We start from the raw sequence: 22628 nt of genomic DNA, 5'->3' as shown, positions 1-22628 counted from the left end.
TGCTCACACCTCCATTTGGTTCTTTAGTCCAGAACCTCCTTGTTGAATAGTACAGAATAGCTGCCGGCTGAAAATGCCACATTTAATGTAGTAGCCTGTGTGTGTGTGTGTGTAGGTAGGGGAGAGGTACATTAGAATACATTAATTAAATACATGAGAGGGGCCTCCTGATAGAGTGAAAGGGTTCACTTGAAATATTGAAATACACTTCACCAGGGTTTATTAAGGGAGGCCTACAGGTAGGTACTTATTTACATTTTAGGAGAAGAATAGCACATTGCTTAGATCCAGAGGAGATGTAACAACACACACACACACACACACAAGCTTTACGTATAAACACTTGGCAGCACTGTCCTTGACCCTTGTAATATGAGGTTGCATAAATTGCTTCCTTAGGGTAAAGTGAATGATCCTCTTGGGTTACAAAAAGGTAGTTATATAGCATATAAGTGACCCAACATGGTTTTTGACGTTGGACTTACATGGCCACACCTCCTAATTCTTTAGTGATAGCCTACAATGAGAAATGACTGACACCAAACCTGGAGAGAGAACACAGATCACTAACTTTGCTGCCGTCTTGCAGAATGACAGGCTTTGATGAACTTCTTAGCCATGTGGGAGACTTTGGTCGATATCAGCAGAAAATTTCTGTTTTAGGGTGTCTGCCACTCGTACTTTTTGCATTTGTGTTGGTCGGGGTCGTGTTTTTGGCCAATTCTCCGGAACACTGGTGCAGAATTGATCACGCAGAGCGTATCAAGGGCGACTGTGGCTGGAGTGAGAGGGAGCTGCGACAGCACGCTGCACCCCTTGGATCTTTCGACCGCTGCCAGAACTTTGATATTGACTGGAACACGAGTGTTGTTAACTGCAGTAACATCAGTCAACTCTCCAGTAGGCCTACCTTTCCTGTCACACCTGGATTTAAATCGTGCGACCGCGGATGGGTTTTTGACTCGAATCACACAACAGTTGTGACTGAGGTAGTTAAATATAGGATAAAGACAGTGTGTGTGCCTGTGAGTGTGTGTGGCGTAGATTTTTCCAGCGTGTCTCGTTTCCCTAATAGGCTATCCTATCCCGAGGGTGTTCCGTGTCCAAGTCAGTTTTGAAAGGTGATAGGCTATAGCTCACAGTCAAGACTTTTCCTCAGTGATTCATTGTTGGTGGAATGAGTTAGCCTAATGTTCTACTTTCCTGTGATAGTCTTAGGATTCAGTAAATGTTTAAATTGAAAAAACTGTTTTGAAATGTTTAAATTTTGAATTGTTGTTATTACTATTATGCTTAATTTACTGTAAGTCGCTTTCGACAAATGCGTCTGCCAAATGCCATGCACATAAGCTACCTACAACTTTTTGAGCAATGGCACCCACATAACTTCAGTGTATTCTCTGAATGGATGATTGTGATAATTTGCATATATATATATATATATATATATATATATATATGTGATTGTGATAATTTGCATGTATATATATATATATATATATATGCAAATTATCACAATCATCCATTCAGAGAATACACTGAAGTTATGTGGGTGCCATTGCTCAAAAAGTTGTAGGTAGCTTATATATATATATATATATATATATATATATATATATATATATATATATATATATATATATATATATAAATAGGAACGTGCCAGATCACTAATATTTGGACCACTGGCTATCAACATTGCTCAAGAAGTTTCAGGCAAGTTATAATCAACTAGAATGTAATGCCAGAGGAATTACAATAGTGGATGGAAATCTGCTGGCTTAATGTTGGTGGGGAAATTCCTTGAAAAAAACAACAACAATAAATCACTTAATCTTTGAGTTCATACAAACCCTCGAACCAAAAGACCTTGTGTGTCAAGGCGTTCTTGAGATATAACACTCAAGGTGTTTTTGACCTTGACCTTTGACCTTTGACCTCCAACATCAACTCACTTCATCTTTGAGTCCATACAAACACTTGTACCAAATTTGAAGCACATGCGTCAAACCGTTCTGGAGATATAATGCGCAAAGCATGAGATATGACTGTGACTTTTATTTTGACACACGGGAAACACTTAAACAGGATGTGTAGTTTTAGGGAGCACCAGATTGTATGCATTAGAAGCTGAGACAGTTGATTTCACAGGTGACACCTGTGTCAGTGTTCTAATTAGCCCGGGAACTACTCTGGGAGCTTAACAAGCGCAGCTGCCTTTAGGCCATTATGACATCACAGCCTTTGAAGTCTAAGGGGGAAAAATTAGCTTTTTAACATTTTTAATCCCCTATTTCTCATTTCTTTTTTTCTTTTAAAAAAATCTGAAATAATAACTCTCTTGCCCCACTCCAGATCTTCACAACGGTTATTTCAACATGTCTGTACGTTAAGCGGTTAGAGTCGCATTAATTCTTGAAAAGGTAAAAAGAAAAAAAGGTTATAATAAGAAGAAGCCAGGAGATTTTAAGATAGTGGATTCCATCCACTATAATTATCTTAGAGCGGGCTGACACATGAAGCAGGTACAACATTCAGCCTAAAGCTTCTTACCGTGCAGGTAAAAGACTGAAAGCGTCATCTATAGGCGAGTTTACACATCCGATTGACTTACTGTCTGGGCTCTTGCATACTTCTCCAATACACCCTTACGAAAATGCTCTTGGCAGAACTACTACAGTAGTTATGTAGTAGGCTAGTGAATCATATAGTATTCTGTAATACCTCTGTAATTTCCTTGGACTATGTTGTTCCTGTAGTAGCCCATAGTCCTATAGTGCTTCAGGCCTATAGCCAAAATATAGATTCCTTAAAACATAGTATTCCTACAAGATTACTATCATATTTTGTCCCAAAAATTTTTGTTAGGGGTCAATTGCATGTTTGAATTTTCCTGCATATTGCTTGCACTGAATCTCAAATTCTAGGCCTATTGTCAGATTTTGTTGTTGCTGTTGTCAAGCTGTCAACATTGATATTTGAATTTTATATTTTATTTTGACTTCCATGCAGTTCTCCCTGGTATGTGACAAGTCCTGGTTAGCCGATCTCAACCAGGTATTTCTAGCTGTAGGCTTCTTCATTGGAGCTCTGATCACTGGATATCTTGCGGACAGGTCTGTAAATGTTTCACTTTGAGTACAGTCATGACATTACATGTAGGCTATGATGTTAAATTGGCTATCAATAGCGTGTATTTGGTATTGGGCCTTGATAGTTCATTAGACACCATGTCTGCCAATTACCTGATAACATGCATACTTTGTGTCCAGACTGATGACAATAACTTATATTTAGTATTTGGCCTTAATAGTTCATTAGACGCCTACCATTAGATGTCTGCTATATTACCTGATGCCATGCATAGTGTATGTGTGTGTGTGTGTGTGTGTGTGTGTGTGTGTGTGTGTGTGTGTGTGTGTGCGTGTCATGTACAGGGACAAGTAGAGAGACAGAAAGAAAGAAAGAGAAAAGACTAACATAGATAGATAATTAACTTTATTAATGCCCAAAGGGGAAACTAGTTTGCTACCATGCACAACATCAACAGGACAGCAACAAGACAATGACAAGTACATTATATGTGTATGTGATGCAGGCGAGCCAGACTCAGATGTGGAGAACAGACTTTTTACTTACTTGTACTATCAGAGGGCAAATCCAGTGGCAAAAATCCAGGTACACGATCCAGGTCATACAGATTTTACAGGGTTAATCCGGGTTCACATTGTACGCGGCATGCGCTGCGCTCGCCGCTAGGCTGCTCTTGGCTGAGGTAATGTCCTAAAGATTTTTTGTTGTACAGCGGTGCTCAGCGCAGCGGCAGGCCAGTTCTTGCGCGTGCAAGCCATTGACAATAGTGGGTTTCATAGCGCAGCACTGCGGCTTGCGCCTACAATGTGAACCCCCTTTTAGGGCTGTTTCAGACCAGGTGCGTGGCATGAACATCGCGTGTCTGTTGGGTGGTGGCTGCCTGGCGTTTTCTATGTCTTTGCTTACCAGAAACGTGTCTGACGTGGCAGTCTGTGGCGGCCTCTCTGCCTAATAAAACGTCTCTTAATTTTTTCCTTCACTTTTTTGAATGGAAACCTTAGGGCTGAGGTGCATAGCGTGAACGTGGCGTGAACATGGCGTGTCTGTTGCGTGGCGGTTGCGTGGCATTTTCTACTGTATGTCTTTGCACACCAGACACGTGTCTGACTCTGCGCTGTGGGGGCCTCTCTGCCAACTAAAACATCTCTTAATTTTTTTTCTTCACTGTTTTGAATGGAAATGCTGCGTGAAAGGCGTCGGTCCTATTTCTAGCATGCACACGTTTTCCGAGTTGCGCCTGAGACGTAGCCTATGTCCTAGCGTTCATGGGCTTCGGAAAAACCTTTCTCCGAGTGAAAACATCATCATTCCGCGTCATTCACGTCACTTAATATGTGAGTCAGAGGTCGGAAACTGGGGCTAGATTTTGCTAACAGAGTTGCCCAGTTAGGGGCTCGTCATCACTTTTGTTGTCACGTTGTAGTTCGTTTGTAGTCCATGTGGCCTTTCATGTCCAACAGTTTTAATGTGAACTTGGGAATTTGCCCTTTTTATCACTTGAAAAGCTGCATATCTTTCTTTCACGAGCATCTTACACTATATTTTAAGCAAATACAGATGTTTGTTTAGGATTAGTGAGTGTATGTTTTAACCTTTGTTGTGGCATCCGTGTTTGTCACACATTCGATGGCAAAGCACTTGAACACTTGCTGTCGGAAAAACAAAGTAGCCATGGGGGCGGTCCTTGTCATTCCGAGGTGCTCTGAATGCACCCTCAGTCACGTAGGAGGGCGGAGCCCGGCTAGTGCTGCGTGGCCTCTCTGCCAATTAAAACGTCTCCTTTTCTTACGTCATTTTTTTCTTCACTGTTTTGAATGGAAACGCTTCCAACACGCTTGCGTGTGGCGTAACAAAATAGGCGTGAGTCCTATTCCTACCTAGCGTTCATGAGCTTCGGAAAAATCTTTCTCCGAGTGAAAACATCATCATTACTCATTCACGTCACTTAACGTGTGAGTCAGAGGTCGGAAACTGGGGCTAGATTTTGCTAACAGAGTTGCCCAGTTAGGGGCTCGTCATCACTTTTGTCGTCACGTTGTAGTTCGTTTGTAGTCCATGTGGCCTTGCATGTCCAACAGTTTGAATGTGAACTTGGGAATTTGCCCTTTTTATCACTTGAAAAGCTGCATATCTTTCTTTCACGAGCATCTTACACTATATTTTAAGCAAATACAGTTGTTTGTTTAGGATTAGTGAGTGTATGTTTTAACCGTTGTTGTGGCATCCGTGTTTGTCACACATTCGATGGCAAAGCACTTGAACACTTGCTGTCGGAAAAACAAAGTAGCCATGGGGGCGGTCCTTGTCATTCCGAGGTGCTCTGAATGCACCCCTAGCATGCACACGTTTTCGATGCGGCTCGAGCCGCGCCTGAGACGTGCATGTCATAACATGGGACGCCATGCAGCTGACACGCTCATGCCACGAAGGCATGGAGTAGGCATGGTCGACGCAGCAGACGGGACAGAGAGGGCTGCACTCGCTGCACGGCTGTTACAGTACAACATACAACAATACAACAATAGCCCCGTTTACATGGAGAAGTTTAATCTGATTACAAACTCCATTTTGATAATCCAAACAATTGAAAAATCCACCCATGTAAACAGGTACTCCGACTTTCTGCGCAGGTGTTCCCTATGTAAGGGATAATGTATGGAATGCCGATAATTATCGGGAAAATAAGTCTCAACAGGGGTCTTGCTTCACTCTGAAGGGACTTATTCTCCCGATAATGATCGGCGTTGTGGCTTTTGCTGAAAAGAAGCTTTTGCTGAGAAATAAATAGTTTGTAAAAACACACGCTGAACTTGAATCCAACAATCCAACACAGTTGATCAACCGTCTGCTTTTCACTTTTGAATGAAGTTCCAGTAGTTGCGGAGTGATATGAAAGACCTGAATTAGAAGCTTTCTACTTGCATTGTAATAATAAATAAATAATTACTTGCGGAATGATCAGTGTGTGGATTCTTTCTAAGTTCCTTCCAAAGTATTTTAAGTATTTTCAAAATACAAAAATACAGTGTGTGTGTGTTTGTGTGTGTGTGTGTGTGTCCAAAGTCTCTAGGCTAGGCTAGGCTACTTAAAAGACATTCACTTGAAAGCTAGATCTCTACTCTGTTAAAAGTTGAATAAACTTGTTAGCCAAATGTGAAGGCCTACAAAAATGTAAGTACGAGCGAGTTGTTCCGCTACACTGGCCCAATTGACTCTTTAGAGATTATCTTTACAGGTTTGTAAACAAATCCACATGTACCTTGTCAAGGAGGAAGGGTGCTAACCATGAGTGGTATTTATTTGTAGGGGGTGATAACAGTTGTAGTAGTTTTGCTCATCTGACTTGTCAGGGCCACAGTCTTTGGTTAATGAATTTGCCTTGTGCTGCAGGTTTGGCAGGAAGCCATGTTTCCTGGTCTCCATGCTTGGCCTTGGACTGTCTGGGGTGGGCGTGGCCGTCTCCACCCTCTACCCCTTGCTGCTGGCATTCCGCTTCCTCCAGGGCTTCTTTGCAAAGGGAGCTTGGACAGCCACATATGTCCTTGGTATGTTATCCACAACTGATGCTTTCCATTTTGTATGGATTAATCTCAAAGGTGTAGACTATTGTGGAAGTAGTGTTAATCGTCACCCTCCTGCCCTCAATAATTAAATTCATTCATTCATTGGTTAATGTTGGTGGGGAAATTCCTGGAAAAAAAATTGAGTTAATCTTTGAGTTCATACAAACCCTTGTACCAAAAAACCTTGTGTGTCAGGCATTCTTGAGATATCACACTCAAGGGGGGTTTGACCTTGACATTTGACTTCATCATTGAGCCCATGTCATCCATGTGCGTCAAGCCATTCTGAAGTTGTGACACAAGCACGAAAGCTGGCCTTTGGAAAATGTAGTTCAGAGAAAGCTTAATTGTATGAAATGCAAGACTAACTGCAAAACGGGGCTTTCAGTTGGTGTTGATGACTGCTCATTCTGCATCCAGATAACAATTAGTCATTAAATCTATGTTGGGGGCAGCTGTGGCCCACTGGTTAGCACTCTGGACTTGTAACCGGAGGGTTGCCGGTTCGAGCCCTGACCAGTGGGCCGACTGAAGTGCCCTTGAGCAAGGTACCTAACCCCTCACTGCTCCCCGAGCACCGCCGTTGAAGCAGCTCACTGCGCCGGGATTAGTGTGTGCTTCACCTCACTGTGTGTTCACTGTGTGCTGTTTGTGTTTCACTAATTCACCGATTGGGTTAAATGCAGAGACCAAATTTCCCTCACGGGATCAAAAAAGTATATATACTTATACTTATACTTAAAATCAACATTACTTTTTCAACGTTAAAATCATTGAATCAACGTCGCACTGCAACATTTATTCTACATCACTTTTGCACCCTTCATTAATATTGAAGCAACGTTGAAATTCTAACTACAGATCAACGGGATTTCAATGGTATTTCCACTAAAATGAATATTGAAACAATGTTGAAATTACCATTCAGATCAACGTGATTTCTATGGTATTTCAATTGATATTAAACCTTAGTAAACCACTATTAGCCTAATCTGGCAAAATATTGTGAAATTCATATCCTGCTTTATCTACAGCCAGGATAAATTTGGCTAAGCCTAGGTATGTCTTGTTTAGGCTACACAAGCTTGCATAAATAACCATTGACAACTTGTTATCAATTAAGCAAGTGCATTTATTCACTCTTCATCTAGAAATTCACGTGTACTGTGTTTTCCTGCCATCCATAGCATCCATAGCAGTTGCAGTCAGCCTGATCCTCCAGTAGCAGAGTGAAGCGGCACCTAACAGAAATAGAAGGGGGGGGGGGGGGGAAGAGACAGCTGTTAGATGAACTGAACAACAAACTAACAGCTAAGCCTACAATCAAGTCATTTTACGTCTGTTTCGTCGTCGTTTGTTGGACAAACCAGACAACAAGAATGTAAACTTTCTTCAAGAGGATGCTGGACAGCAGTGCCTGTAGGAATCAATGACGCAAGGAGAACGCTACTGCGCATGCGCACAAGTTAATTACGGGATGTGTAGTTTTAGGGAGCACCAGATTGTATGCATTAGAAGCTGAGACAGTTGGATTCACAGGTGACACCTGTGCCAGTGTTCTGATTAGCCCGGGAACTACTCTGGGAGCTTACGGGCGCAGCTGGCTTTAGGCCATTATGACATCACAGCCATTCAAGTCTATGGGGGGAAAATTAGCTTTTTAACATTTTTAATCCCCTATTTCTCAAAAAGTAAAAGTGAAAGCTATGCGCTCCTGTATTCAGGTCGAGCGCCACTACAAGGTGAAACAGCGTGTGTGTGTGCAGCCCTTGATCCTGCGCCTGGGGAGCGGTTGGGGGTTCAAGGGCATCTCATCCATCTCATGTCTTACGCGTAAATGTCTATTGTTTAAAGCGACCTTGGGTGCTTTGAAAGCCGCTATGTAACAAATAAAATGTATTATTATTATTATCCACAGATGTATCTGTAAAAGCAGGCAGGCTGCCTGAATCTTTTAAGGTGCAGCTCCACCAGCATGCCACATTTGAGCAGCACAAACATTGTTGACCATTCGCCTGTTGCCTGCCTTAATGAATTGCATTAACATTCCATGGTCTGTTTTGATTAGTCGCTTGCAATCTGAATGGTGCTTTTCAAAGCTATCATCCAAACAGCAAGCAGAGCGGGCAGGCTACATCTGGGCCTTTGTGCTCCAGATCACGTTATCTTATGCTTAGTCAAGGATGTAGTGGAGGCTAAACGCAAGTAAACACAGTTTACCCACCTCAATTACCCACCACAATTTCAGAAATAGAGTTTATCCACCTCTTATTAGAGTTTATCCACCGCTCAAAAGAATTTATTCACCATTTGCAACTTTTAACATTTAATAATCACACTGTATCATCCTCAATCACAATATGTACACTCATGAACACTCTAGACAACATTGGACAATAACCTTCACCATCATCAAACATTTTCTGAATGCATTTTCTAAAAATCCGATACCGCGTGGCGCAGTCCACCTTACCATGATCACAGAATTCATAGTATACCCACCTCTTATTTTACCACTACATCCTGCTTATAGTGCAGTGTGCTGTTTTGAGTTATGAATCATTGTCTGTGTGGAGCAGGTGATAGAGGTTATAGAGCTCAGGCTCCATAAGTACAGTAAGTTTCCAATTCACTTCTCCATTCGACGTCTGGAAAAATCTCTATATAAAGAGCTTTAGACCTTGCCTTAGGCTGACCAGCTATGGAGTGAGTTGTGATCATACAACATTTCATTTCAAGCAACAACAAAAAAATGAACAGAAAAACAAGATATATTGTGTATATATTTAAATTTTCATCCCATCTGCCATTGTGAATTGTATATGTTCCAATGTTTTCCAACGATCCAATGAAATCGGATGGCCATGCATTGCTCCTCAGTAGCAATCTTGCTCGAACAAGCAACCAAATGTTGCCTGAGGCGGGAGCGGAAAGTCATAAGCATTTCCCTGGCAATGGTGATCTTTACCAATCAAAGGCTCTGCCTTTACACGTTAGGATTTTGGGTAGTGTAGTGCTTTTCCATGAAAAAAATGGTAGATGCCCCATGAACTTTTGCTGTCTACTGTATATGAGCATATACAATCACTTAATCATGCCGTAGCTGGTTTTAAGTCTAACTTGGACCGTTACAATTTTATGGCTTATAATCCAGTTCTCAAAAGAGAACATAGATTGTTACTTCCGGAACCAGAGTGACTGGTGACTGTTGAGCTCTATACATTGTTTGGAGCTAAAATAATCTGAAAAGGAAACAACCTGAATGAGAACCACAAATACAACAACAAGCAGAGAAAAAGCCTCACAACAGTCCCATACTTACCTTGGAAATGACTTTATTTGTTGTTGCACCAATGGCGAAACTATCAAAATAGTCTGGATTGCCATGTGTAGAGACAACGTTCCTTGGAGGAACGCAGTGGCGGCGTCTAAAGAGTATCCACGGTACTAGTGGGTAAATTTCCTGTGCAAAATATAGAGTGGAGAGATACAATAGAGAACACATGTTATTTTACGTGCCGTTTCCATTATTTTAATGGATATTTTAATATTTTTTCATTATCTAGACCCTGTAGGTTGTTTTGAGCTGCATATATTTGTTCTGATACAGGGTTCTTTTTCTGATACAGTAATTGAATTCTTTGGATCAAGGAACAGGAAATTTGTGTCTGTCTTGTCACGAACAACCTACTCCATTGGCATGGTGATTCTGCCATGCTTGGCCTATTACATCCAGTCCTGGAGGACTCTGCAGCTGGTCATGACTATTCCAACGTTTATGTTCCTGGGTTACTACTGGTAAATATGTAATGTCATTCACACACACATACACACACACACACACAAACACACACACACACAAACCTGACAAAATGTCATTGTGCCCTGTTGAGAAAAACTTACATTGTCACGTTAGTAGGCAGCCAGGAGAGCTGAAATTTACACCAGAGCTCACTTGTTCACACCTGCGTCGTCAATTTGTGAGCTAAACTCAGTGTCCTGAATTGAAAGATGTTGTCTTTATAGGCTTGTTCCAGAGTCTCCTCGGTGGCTGATATCACAGAGAAGAACACAGGAGGCTATGGTCATTGTGGAAAGCATTGCTAAATGCAACAACACATGTCTGCCAGAGAACTTTCGGGTGGTATGTTGTTTCCTTCACAAAACTACTAGTGCTGCCACTAACGACTAATTTTCTAACGACTAATCTTTCGACTAATTTTTCGATTAGTCGACTAATCTAAACGACTATTTTTTTTTTAAATCAAGTGTTTGTTATTTTGTTGTGTACGTTTTATTTTGAACTCAACTAAAGGGAAAACGTAAAATATATATCACCCTACTTTTGTTATAAGCTGTATTACTGTAAGTAAACTGTTCAAAAACATTATGTATTAAAAAAAAAAACACCCATTTAAAATGCTACCTTCAGATCTACAGTAATGTCAGACCTTTGATAGACTTTATTTGTATGCCAGTGTTGCCACCGACATAGACAACTTCTTTGACCTGAGGCCCGGTCATGGCATACTTTGGGGTCATAGGGCCCACCTACATGAACCCACCCCCCATCAAATTATCATTATATCACATCACAATTATTATTGTTATGCTATATTGTTATACATGCACTTCAAAGCAGCCAGTGTTTAAAGTGCTAACATTGTTCACAAAAAGTTTGAAAACATGCACATCAGAGGACTACTTTACTAATGTAAAATATAATTAGAATAGTTCCATTGCTTTTGCATGGTTGCATGATAAATACTTCTCAAAACAACAGCAATTATATGGGTGTCATCGTTTTGGGATGTTTCCCTCATGCAAGCATCATATACTGGTAGGCAAATGGAAAGAATATTTACATATTTAATTATGCCACAAGCTTTTGGCCACGTTATTCAAATTTGACTATACAATAGGCCTACTCTAGATAGTGTATTATAGTCTGTGCTCTGTTTTTATGGAAGTTGCATAAATCCACATTGTTCTATTAAATGTAGTTTCATAATTAAATAGCTTTCCAATAGGTTGAATTGGAGATTTGCTACCAACGTTATCAAGTGGTTTCAGTTTCTCTCGCGCATTGAATGAACGCTCATACCACCATTTAATTGTATGCCTCTATGTTTGATGACACCAAATTAGCAAGTAATTCATACTGATTGCAGAAAAGTTTGTTTTCTTTTTCTGTCGGTCCGCGGTTCCTTGATCAATTGCGCAGCAAATTATCAGACGAAGCCCCGGGAATAATTTCACTCCGCGGCTCCGGACCAGCAATGTCAACGTTACGGCCGGTGCTGGTCCGCGCGGCCCATAGTTTGAGAAACGCTGGACTTTGAAAGGCGACAGGAGTTGAGGACTTTGCAAATGAGCCTAACATCAGCATGTTCAAAACAAGTAGGCTACAGGCACTTTGCGCATCTTACCACATAGGTTACTTCACTTTATCAGTTGGCTTGAACGCTAAAAAAATATGCGTCGTGACTTATTGACCATGGGAAATGACGCGCACCTTGATTGTTGATATCACGGGCGGCGGCATGTTCGGTTTAACGTTTTTTTGTATGAATGAATTAATGACACGCCGTTGCGTTGTCAACGTGAGACACTTCACTTCATTTATTATGACCGCCGCTAGCGAAGCTAGCGAAGCGGTCATATAGGGATTGTCAAAGTTTTTTTTTTTTTTTTTTTTTTTTTTTTTTTTCCCGTCATCTACTTCCTGAAATTTTGGTCAACGATACCCGGGGCACCGAAACACCAGGGCACATGAAATTTGGTGGGTATGTAGCCCCACTAGACTTTTACGGAAAAATTTCGTTTGGTCCCCGGGGGCCACTCCCCCTCCGCGCTGGGCCCCCCGAAACCCAAAAAATGCAGTTTTTCCTCAATAACTACCTGAACCGTGGCACCGAGGATGAAGAAATTTTTATGGTATGTTGGTCTCAAGGGCCCACATCAACTTAGCCCATAATCACTCATTTGTGATTTGCACCCCCCCGGTAAAAAATGAAAATGCAATATCATTCTGCTTTAATCGCCCCTCTCTTCAGTAAAGACGTTCAGAACTGCACCAAATTTTATGTGTATGATTAACCTGACATTCTCTGGGGGTATGCCAAGTTTCGTAGAATTTCATCCATGGGGGGGTCTAAAAAATTAAGTTATGTGTACATTTAGTGACTCTACACTCATTGGCCTGTAGATGGTGGTGCACACATATACACATGCACACACACACACAGGCACCCACATACTATCGGTATTAGAACGGCCGATACATAATTACAAATTCAGTAGGATTAAAAGAAAGCCAAAATAAATATTCATCATCATCATCATGGCTGCATTTCCAGTATTGGCGATAAGTAGTCGTTTGTCCACTAGATGGCGCATCGTTGCAGTGAGACGTAATTTTGTTGGAAGTTAATCTTAAATGGGTTGGAAAGACACTATGCTTCCTACAAGGACAAGACTGTAGGCTACAGTAGTTTACCGCAGAGAACGTCTAAGGGTAGGATGATTTCTGCATGACATGTAATTCCCATTTCCTCTTGAAGCCGAAATAAATCTGAGAATGTTTATCGGACATGCTTGTTTTTTACTGCAGGTAGGCTACGTTAATCCTATCAATAGCAGAACGTAGGTAAAATAATGTTACCGTTAGCATGGTTGAGTGATGGAGGCCAATTTGATTATTGATGTATTTGTAGAAAACCATAAATGCGTTTATAAGCTACCAAGCAAATCGATAACAGCACTAATTGTATCTTTCGACTGTCATCTCATTTGCTTATGACCATAACCTAGGCTACTAACAGGAGCTAAGTGAGTTAGCCACAACACGTTCGCTACGTGATGGTTTTTTAATGGAAAATATATAGGCTACCTGAAAGATAACCTGTCTATGATCCCGTGATGATCTACAATCTCCATTTAAACCAGATGTTTTAGAGCGCACGTTGAGATGTATTCAGGGCAGGGCTGTACCTACACATATTTGTTGCACGTGCTACAAAAATCATTCTTTGCGATGAATGAGTTAGTACCAACGTTACAAGGGTCAGATACAGTTTTGCCTATGGCTATTCCGTGAGACTGAGGCGCTTTTTGTTTGTTCGAAGTGCGTGTTTAGGGTGTGAGAGGGGAGTCGATGTGCTTTGATTCCAGCTTGGTAGTTGTAGTCTATGCGATTAAAAAACACGTGTGTGTGAAGTATCCAAACAATGATAACGCTTTCATTATGGCTGCTTTAGCCACAGACCTTGAGCTACTGTACAGTGGGTTGGGTTCCGTTTAGAAGTGTCCACTTCATTCGCCCTTTCCGTGATTCACAGCTACGTGAAATGTATTACTACTGATATGCAAAACTATTAACTTTTTCGCCAAGAGGTGGCAGCTTGATACTGTAAGGTGTAAGCCATTGGTTCCAACGGAGATTTTATTTGGGTCGCCAGCATAGCCTAGCGACAATTTGTGTTGTGTAATAGGCCTAGCATAGGGCCTACCTTATATAGCTTATAGTTTGTTAACAGTCACGGGTTTGTCATAACTCCCTCTATGCATTTTTGCATTTAGAATAGCTCTAAAACCGGGGGGCGAACACGTCGCAGGGGGGGCGCCAGTGCGTGGATATCTCAATCGCAAAATTAAACAATATTTCTATCGGGCGCCTACCATGGACTAGGCTGGGTGAAAATCAAAAGATTGCGTCAAAAGATTGAGCTTAACCATTGACCTCATGGTTGCAAAATGCAAGGGAACATGAATCAGCATATTATTTGCACAAACAATAACGGAGAGTAGCTCTTCAACTTTGCCCGTTAAAATGTGTATGAACAGTCTCGCAACGCATTTCATGAAGGCCCTTTGGACATGTCAGTTATTTGCACCACTGGGAAAAACGGCATTTTGTTTTAGACTACTGGTATTTCATTTGTGCATTGACAATAAAGCTGAATATCATTTGAACTAGATGACTAAACTTATGCATATGTAGAAGAAGAAACATTCACAAAAATCCATGACATGACCTCTCTTCTTGATAGCTGTTGAAAACTGCATGGAACTGACAGGGATTGTTTTGTTTAATAATAAATAAATAAATACATTATGCTGCTACCTTCTGCTTTTCCCAAATACAATGTAGCCTACAGGTGTACCTTTCATCAGTCCAGTTGCAATGGATGGACTGTGATGAACTGCCCTACTTGTGATTGTTTAGAGATTTTAAAGGTTTTATAACAATGTTACAGATTTTTTGGCCCAGAAACAAATCTATTCACCTTTGCAGCGCCAGTAGGCTACTTTGTGTGCGGAATGTGTGCAAACACACATTTCAAACAAGCATACACAAAAGTTTCAAGAGTGAGGAATGGAGTAGAAGATGGAGACAAATTCATTAATATGATTTATTTTCGCGGAATGGATGTGCAGGACTGAGCGGCGGTCATATTTTGTACCGCTACGCGGTACATCTAGTTTCAATTATCACAATAGGCTACTATATTAGTCAGAGTCTGGACTAGCGTAACCTACTAGCTTAGCTCCCCCCACTTAGCTCTGCCTAATAATTAATTGCGCTGAAAGCAGGCAGGCACGCAGCTTTGCTGCTGGCGTTAACACTTGCGTGCATAGTGGGGTTTAAAACATGCCAAAGTCTTAGTAGCCTGTTTAACATCCAAAGACAGTCATTGTACTTTTCAAGAGTTAATAACATAGAGTTAATATAACATTACAGCCGTGTGAGACCAAAAATAAGTAGGCGGTCAATAGTAAAACGACTCTTCGACTAAAAAAATTGCCGTCGACTAATTTTCATGGTCGACTAAGTCGACTAATCGCGGCAGCACTAAAAACTACACATGATCATGTCATACATTCTGTAAATGTACAAAACGACACATGATCATGCCATACATTCTGTTAATGTACTAAACTACACATGATCATGCCACACGTAAGGGATAATGTATAGAACGCTGGTCATTATCGGAAAATAGTCCCGACAGGGCGAACAGGTCTTGTTTCGTCCTGAAGGGACTTATTTTTCGATAATGACCGGCGTTCTATTATCCTGCTTGTTTTACGGCAACTTGCCAAAACGAAAAAATAAACTCGATGTCTCTTTACATTTATTTGTTAGGCCTACTGTTTCGTCGTGGCTTTTGCTGAGAAAAAAAGTTCGCAACACACGCTGAACTTGAATCAAACATTCTTTAGAACACAGCTGATCAACCGTCTGCTTTCACTTTTGAATGAAGTTCCATTGCAAGAAGTAACCAAACTACTCGCGAAATGACATGAAAGACGTGAATAAGAAGCACAAAACCTGCTAAACCTGAATATATCTTACTGTAGAACGTTGGGAAATCCCATTCAAGTCAATGGAGTGTTCTACTAGCATTGTGAAGAGCCGTGTAATACATTCTGTTAATGTACAAAACTACACATGATCATGCCATAGGCTACATTCTGTAGTTATTTAATTGATTTGATGGTTCAAGCCTAAAAAGAAGGGAACTCTTCCAGAGTCACTTCTAATAGGAGAAATTTACAGCAAAAAGAGTGTGAAATAGAAAGTAATTGTATACCAATAGATAGATAGATAGATAGACATTAATTGATCCTTTCGGAAATTCATCTTGCACCATACAGCTCCCTAACCATTAGCTATCCTAGACCACACATGTTTAATACTCTCTCAGCATTTCATATTACCGGTATATGGAACTTTATTTATCACAGTTGTTTAGAAAAAGAATTTCCCCTGGGTATGTCAGTCATTTCTCTCTTACGTCTCCCACCTCCTCTATCCAGTTCAAAGGACACAATTTTTGTCATGCGTGTTACTGTAATTTTCCACACAACAATGAACAAAAAGGTTCCTGTATAACCATTAGCTATCCTAGACCACAAATGTTTAATACTCTCTCAGCATTTCATATTACCGGTATATGGAACTTATTTAGTTGTTTAGGAAATGAAAGAATTTCCCCTGGGTATGTCAGTCATTTCTCTCTTACGTCTCCCACCTCCTCTCTCCAGTTCAAAGGACACAATTTTTGTCATGCGTGTTACTGTAATTTTCCAACCTTTAACTGAGGTTTATACATTGATTTTGCAAAATGTCTGCATCTATGAGGTTACAGACAGTAATACACAGGGGCAGGTTATACATGGAAATGTATTTCTTTTTTTTAATTCTTATTTATGATGAAATCACTAATCTACTTCTGATTCATTGGGATATTAGGCACTGTGGTTCATACATAGGTGGAGTTAATACATGGTTTTGTTTTTTTAATTTACTCACAAACAGTGTCCAGTGTACTGTATTAGGTCTTTTGTCTTTCACAGAATTTTAACAACTTTGGACTTGTGCGTCAAAGACAGGAAAATTACAGAGTCAAAGTTTCTCATGAGCATTCATTTGTGAGAGACAGTCCCCTATACCATAACCCAAACAAAATTCCTGTGAAATGTATTTGTTGGAATCCATGACTGCTTGTAACTGGAACCTACTGCGCTTTGAACGCTTTGAGATGAAACCGGTTCCAGGTGTTTTCACCAGAACAGACATGCCTTTAAAGCAACACCAAAGAACTTTTCCTCTGTCGCACGCTATTTGTTTATCCAGCACCGGCTTTGCAAATAACGATGTCAGACAAGGTAGAATATGTTGCATGATTTTATGAAAGTACGATGTATTGCGACATCAGATGCAAGTCAAATTTGTAGTTTCTTATGTCCCATTCCATCGAACTACAGACCTGCTACCCAATCTGGCAAACTTACATAGTACGGTTATAGCCGATAGAGGGCCGCGAAGCGAATGCAGAAGTGCCGTTCACCCTGTTACGAGTTGATTAACCACTAAAACGATTTTGGAAACATTATTTTAAGGTACAAAAAACTCTTTGGTGTTGCTTTAATCCTTAATCTGCAATGGTTCTGTTCCTTATTTTCATCAGTAAAAGATAAAAAGATGCCAGTCTGTTAGATCTTAAGGATGTGGTTATTCAGTGAGTAAGTGATTAAAGTAAGTCTGGCTGTATCCTCACATGTGAATTTATGAATACTTGAATACTTTTTTCCTGTATATTTTTTTGTCTCTGTTTAGGTTGACCCCCTCACAGAAAAGCAGGAAGATCTGAACCGTCCCTCGTTTATCGATTTGTTCAGGACTCCAAACATCAGGAGAAACTCTTTTATCCTCATTTATGCCTGGTAACTGCCTACTTGAGACCAATCAAAACATTTCCTTTGGAGTTCTTTATCTGTAAAGTAATTCTAAAATAGTTGGCATACCAGGTTTTGGATATACCAAGACCAGGTAGTTCAAACTGTTCAAATAGGCAGTTGCAGTGCTACTTATACTTGGGGGGTATTTGATGTCAGACTTGTTAATGAATATTGTATCTTGTGCTATGAGAAACAAACTGATAACAAAGGTGATATTGGTGAACATATGCCCAATATCCTTATGATAAAACTCCTAAACGTCACGCCCAAACATGTTTGGATAGACCAAAATAGCTTACTTTGGAGGCAATATACTAGGACACTTGAAGGAAATATGAAGGAAAATCCTCCAAAATAGACAAAAGTGATACGGAAATATCCAGATGATATTCATGACCTGTGCTTCTAGAGCTCAGCCGGTAGCATATGGCTCTTTGGAAGGCCAGACAGTTGCCAGGTTGGTTTCTTCAAGAACACCTACCAGTCCGCCATCCATGAGAGTTTACTGCCATAGTCCACAAGACACGTTGGCCTATCACTTATCACAAACCACTGGATATTATCAAACCAATTAGACACTTTATTTTTTATTAATGAATTATTTGATCATGTGTTAAATTGTATTGAGTGTAAGTGTATTGAGACTATTTTCTTCTAGAAGGGTATGATTGCAAAATTTCAAGGTGATTTTCGTCATCAGCAGTCTAACAAATACCACACTCAAAAGTAATGGAAAAGCATGCCTGGACAGGCCAAAGATAAATCACATTCAAAATGTGAAAACATTTGAAGAACATTTCTTCACCTTGTTCAGCCTGGACAGAGGGCATCTTGGGTTTTTTATAATACACACAGGAGAGCACTCCTAAATGTAAGCAGTTGGGCTTTTTGAAAGTTGGATAGTAAACTGAAACAGATAAACATAAACCCACTGATTACTTATTACCCTCATCAGTCTAGCAATGAGGTTTCTTAAGTTTAACAGAGCCTGATGACCGTTGGGGCAGCAGCAGCACATTATGCCAAGGAAGCATTTTCTTCAGCAATAGACTTATTTAAATGAGTGATAACGTAACATATTGATTTCTTTTTCTTGTTTTTACTACCTATGAACCACTAATAACATATTTCTTGGGCATGTTTTCTCTGTTTGATAGTTATAATTCTTCAGTAATTTGGTCTGGTGTGAGGCTAGATTTTGGCAAATGAATTCAGAACAAGTCATGATTAATTAGCATCTATTTTTAAAAAAATATAATCTTAGCCACAGGGAGCAATGCTAATGACTTATTTCCCTTTGATGCAGGCGACTACTCAAAGTGAATACTCCTTATGTCATACTGATACGTTAACACAGACTCATAGTTGTGCAATGTCCTGTTTGACAATTCTTACTGTCACCATATTACAAATATACTTTTAATTTTATTCCTCTGCATGTGGTCTGCTTCCCCACAGGTTTACAAGCACAGTTGTGTTCCAGGGATTGGTGCTACGTCTGGGAATTACAGGAGACAACGTGTTCTTAGACTTCTTAATCTCAGCAGTAGTCGAGCTTCCCACCGGGCTGATTTTCTATCTTACTGTGGACCGGATTGGAAGGCGCCCCCTCATGGCCACATCAAACTTCATTGGTGGTGTCTGTTGCCTGCTGGTTCCATTCGTCCCACTAGGTAAGCAGCTAATGTCTTACTGAAACGGATATGCTAAAGGGTCAGTCACTCCTGCTACAAACTTTAAGTTTCATGGTTTCATGTTTTAGTTACAGCCTTCAAGTAAAGAAATAAAAAAAAACTTGTTTTGTCTATATTGTTGCATAATGTAATGCTAATGTACTGAACAAGAATGTAGTTAAGTTTGAATAAATGAAAAATATGAGTAATCATTCAATCAATAATTCAGTGTTGTTGATTATATTCCGTCACATCAACCATGTAAATTATACAGATGACTTCTCCTTTTCCTTGTGGATGTTAAGCAACTATGCGGTCAACCTCTCATTGATTTCTTTGGTGTATCATCACAGATCTCGTGTATGTCTTGTTAAATCATGCCTCTTTATCTATTTTACAAATAATCAAATGTCTGTGACTTAGAACTTCTGTGGTTGAAGAAAACAGTGGCTATACTTGGAAGATTGGCTGTTGCAATTGGATTTGAGACTGTGAATTTTGCCAACTCAGAACTGTACCCCACTCCTCTCAGGTGATTCTACACCACTCCTTACACATCATTGATCCTTAGAAAGTGCAAAAGGGTTGGAATACTAGCTGAATGATAAAACATAATTCCATACATACATTACTATGTGGTTATTGCATATCTGTTTTCGTTGTGCTGTATCCGTGTTCCTTTAAATGATAAATGTCGTCTTTGTGCCATCCACAGAAATCTGGGCGTATCCGTGTGTTCGTCAGCCAGTGACATAGGTGCTGTGGTGGCCCCATTCTTGTTGTACAGGCTGGCTAGCATCTGGCAGGAGCTTCCTCTCTTCCTCTATGGTGGGTTTGCTAACTAACTGGAATTGTTTACTTTGTATTACAGCAGCCTAGTCAGGTCAAGTCAAGTCAGGTTTATTTATGAAACACTTTAAAAACAACACCAGTTAACCAAAGTGCTATACAATAGAAAAGTTCAGAAACCTGATAGGTAGGTATTGATCAGGCCCTTATACTGAGTTAAAAGCCAGAGAGTAGAAGTGAGGTTTAAGATGTGATGTGAGCCTACCCCTATCTCCTCGCCCACCACTGGCAAAATTGTTGTACACAAAGTTGTACACTAAGTCATTGAAAATGAATTCTATTCTGTTTGCCAAATAATGTTCCACTTGCCTACATAATAAGAAACGTCATCGTGCCTATGTGGATAAAAAAGCAGCTAAGAGGACTTCTGTATGGCTACTGTTTCTAGGTACGATGTCTGTGCTATACAGTGCATTGGTAATGCTTTTACCAGAAATGAGAGGCGTCAACCTGCTTGAGACTATAGAAGACCTGGAGAAAATTAAAAGGTATCTTTAAATGTTTCATTTGTTTTTTATGTTGTTTCACGTTCCTATCATTGATTTGTTTTAAATCTGTTCATTTGTTTTACTCTATTGTAGGACCAATTGCTTCTGTAAGGATAAGAAGAAATCAGATGGCATCATCTGACTGCACATTGCTAATTATTCCACAAATCTCTAGAGCTCATCAGGAAGCTTCATCCAATCCCATCACATGGCACCCTTGGGTATGGAATGGATGTAAGAATTTTTAAAAGCTCAGATATTGTGTAGATTACACAGTCACTCTAGGACCCCAACTTGGACTATCACTCACATGACTGCACTACACTCATTAAGTAGCATTTCTGGTTTAGACATCTTTGCAGTCGTAGTTTGTGGGTCATGTGGGTGGTCTGAGAATTTGTATTTGTATGTTGATATAAAAAGGCTGCATTTGGGAGCCAATATTCTGAGAACTCTGAGGGATGTCCATCTTTGCTGAATTGTCGCATATAAAGAAAAACAATGCTGTAATTGTTTACTGAGAGAAATGTACTGGTGACCCACAAATTGGTCTTTGTTTCATTGTGTGTTCTCATGTATGGTGTCTGGCGGCATGAGGAAGGTACCTCATTAAAAGAGTGCTGGAGAAAGGGGGGGCAGTATTTAAGAGGGCATTTTGTGTACATTTTTCATAATTTTTTGTCTCTATAATTGCAAAAAATATAAGAAATAAAATACCTCATGTGGTGTAAAAATGTGCTTTATTTAGTCTGAAAGTATCGACAGAATCTAATTCACGGATTGGGATAAATGCAGAGAACAAATTTCCCTCACGGGATCAAAAGAGTATATATACTTATACTTACATATACAGTGGAGTAACCTACTGGAGCAACCTATTGTAGGTTTTGCACTAAAGAGCCTATTAATATACTGCAGTATAGAGCCTATTAATATACTGCAGTATAGAGCCTATTAATATACTGCAGTATTTTTCAAGATGCATGAGGACCATACTGGAAAATATTTGATTTTCCAATGTTTAACTTTTTTGGTTCTAGGCAGCTGCATGGAGTGACAGTGTTTAACTGAAGCCTTGATGCGCTGAGCACTCAACCGGAATAACCCGGAATAGTGATCACGACATTGGTGGAGTGGCCGTTGGGTTGGGGTTGGGGTAGGGGGGTTTGCCATTAGTGATATTTATTTGAAGTGACACTCCAAAGGGCAAGTAGGGGAGTTGGTTGTGTGCCACTGTGGTCTAGTGATCTCAAGACATACTTTTAACAGGCAGCAAATCAATACATATGTTTTGATATATATAATATATATTATTATATTTTTGTGGCGATCTTTTGGAAAATGGAACTTGTGTATGGAAATTATCTTTCTATAATGGACATTGGCACAAATCGCGAGTCTATTGATGCAGCTTTTAAGGAGCAGGAACGTGGTAGACTTACCCACATCATTAACCAGTGGAATTCCAAAAGACTCGATCTGTTTGAAATCAGCCAGCCAGATCAGGTGAGGACATTTTCTAAACAAATTTTACTGTAATTGTCACTATTGTATACACACAAGTTGTACAAATTTAAGTAGCCACTCTCATTCATCAAATACTATCTGAAATGTACCAGACGTGCTGCACAATGAGAAGTTACTGAAAGTAATGAAATGGCATATTACACCCAGTCAAATATGATATATTGTGGTCTCATTAGGACCTGAAGTAC

The 22628-nt window shown here is 40.1% G+C and overlaps 1 protein-coding gene across 1 annotated transcript; it reads left to right on the top strand.

Moving 5' to 3' along the window:
* Positions 1-536: 536 nt before the first annotated feature.
* Positions 537-21627, top strand: slc22a3 (solute carrier family 22 member 3). The gene is made up of 11 exons (XM_076299265.1): positions 537-989; positions 3013-3116; positions 6484-6638; positions 10286-10454; positions 10683-10800; positions 17782-17888; positions 19362-19576; positions 20000-20108; positions 20292-20404; positions 20814-20913; positions 21007-21627. Exons 1-11 carry the CDS (start codon positions 591-593, stop codon positions 21053-21055), a joined length of 1638 nt encoding a protein of 545 aa, XP_076155380.1. The 5' UTR covers positions 537-590; the 3' UTR covers positions 21056-21627.
* The last annotated feature ends 1001 nt before the right edge of the window (positions 21628-22628 follow it).

Source organism: Alosa pseudoharengus, unplaced genomic scaffold (genome assembly GCF_046254945.1).
Source record: "Alosa pseudoharengus isolate Yale_2024_CS ecotype anadromous, Long Island Sound unplaced genomic scaffold, YU_APseudo_1.1 YU_APseudo_1.1_scf_22, whole genome shotgun sequence".
Taxonomy (NCBI): domain Eukaryota; kingdom Metazoa; phylum Chordata; class Actinopteri; order Clupeiformes; family Clupeidae; genus Alosa; species Alosa pseudoharengus.
The sequence above is the reverse complement of the archived record's forward strand: the minus strand, read 5'-3'. Positions and strand labels throughout refer to the sequence as shown.

What these genes read in the sequence shown, in the direction of transcription:
- slc22a3 (XM_076299265.1), top strand. Translation starts at nt 591, where the DNA reads ATGACAGGCTTTGATGAACTTCTTAGCCATGTGGGAGACTTTGGTCGA. An exon ending in ACTGGATATCTTGCGGACAG is followed by an intron (nt 3,117 to 6,483) that starts GTCTGTAAATGT and finishes CTTGTGCTGCAG; the next exon opens with GTTTGGCAGGAAGCCATGTT. An exon ending in TTTATCCTCATTTATGCCTG is followed by an intron (nt 17,889 to 19,361) that starts GTAACTGCCTAC and finishes GCTTCCCCACAG; the next exon opens with GTTTACAAGCACAGTTGTGT.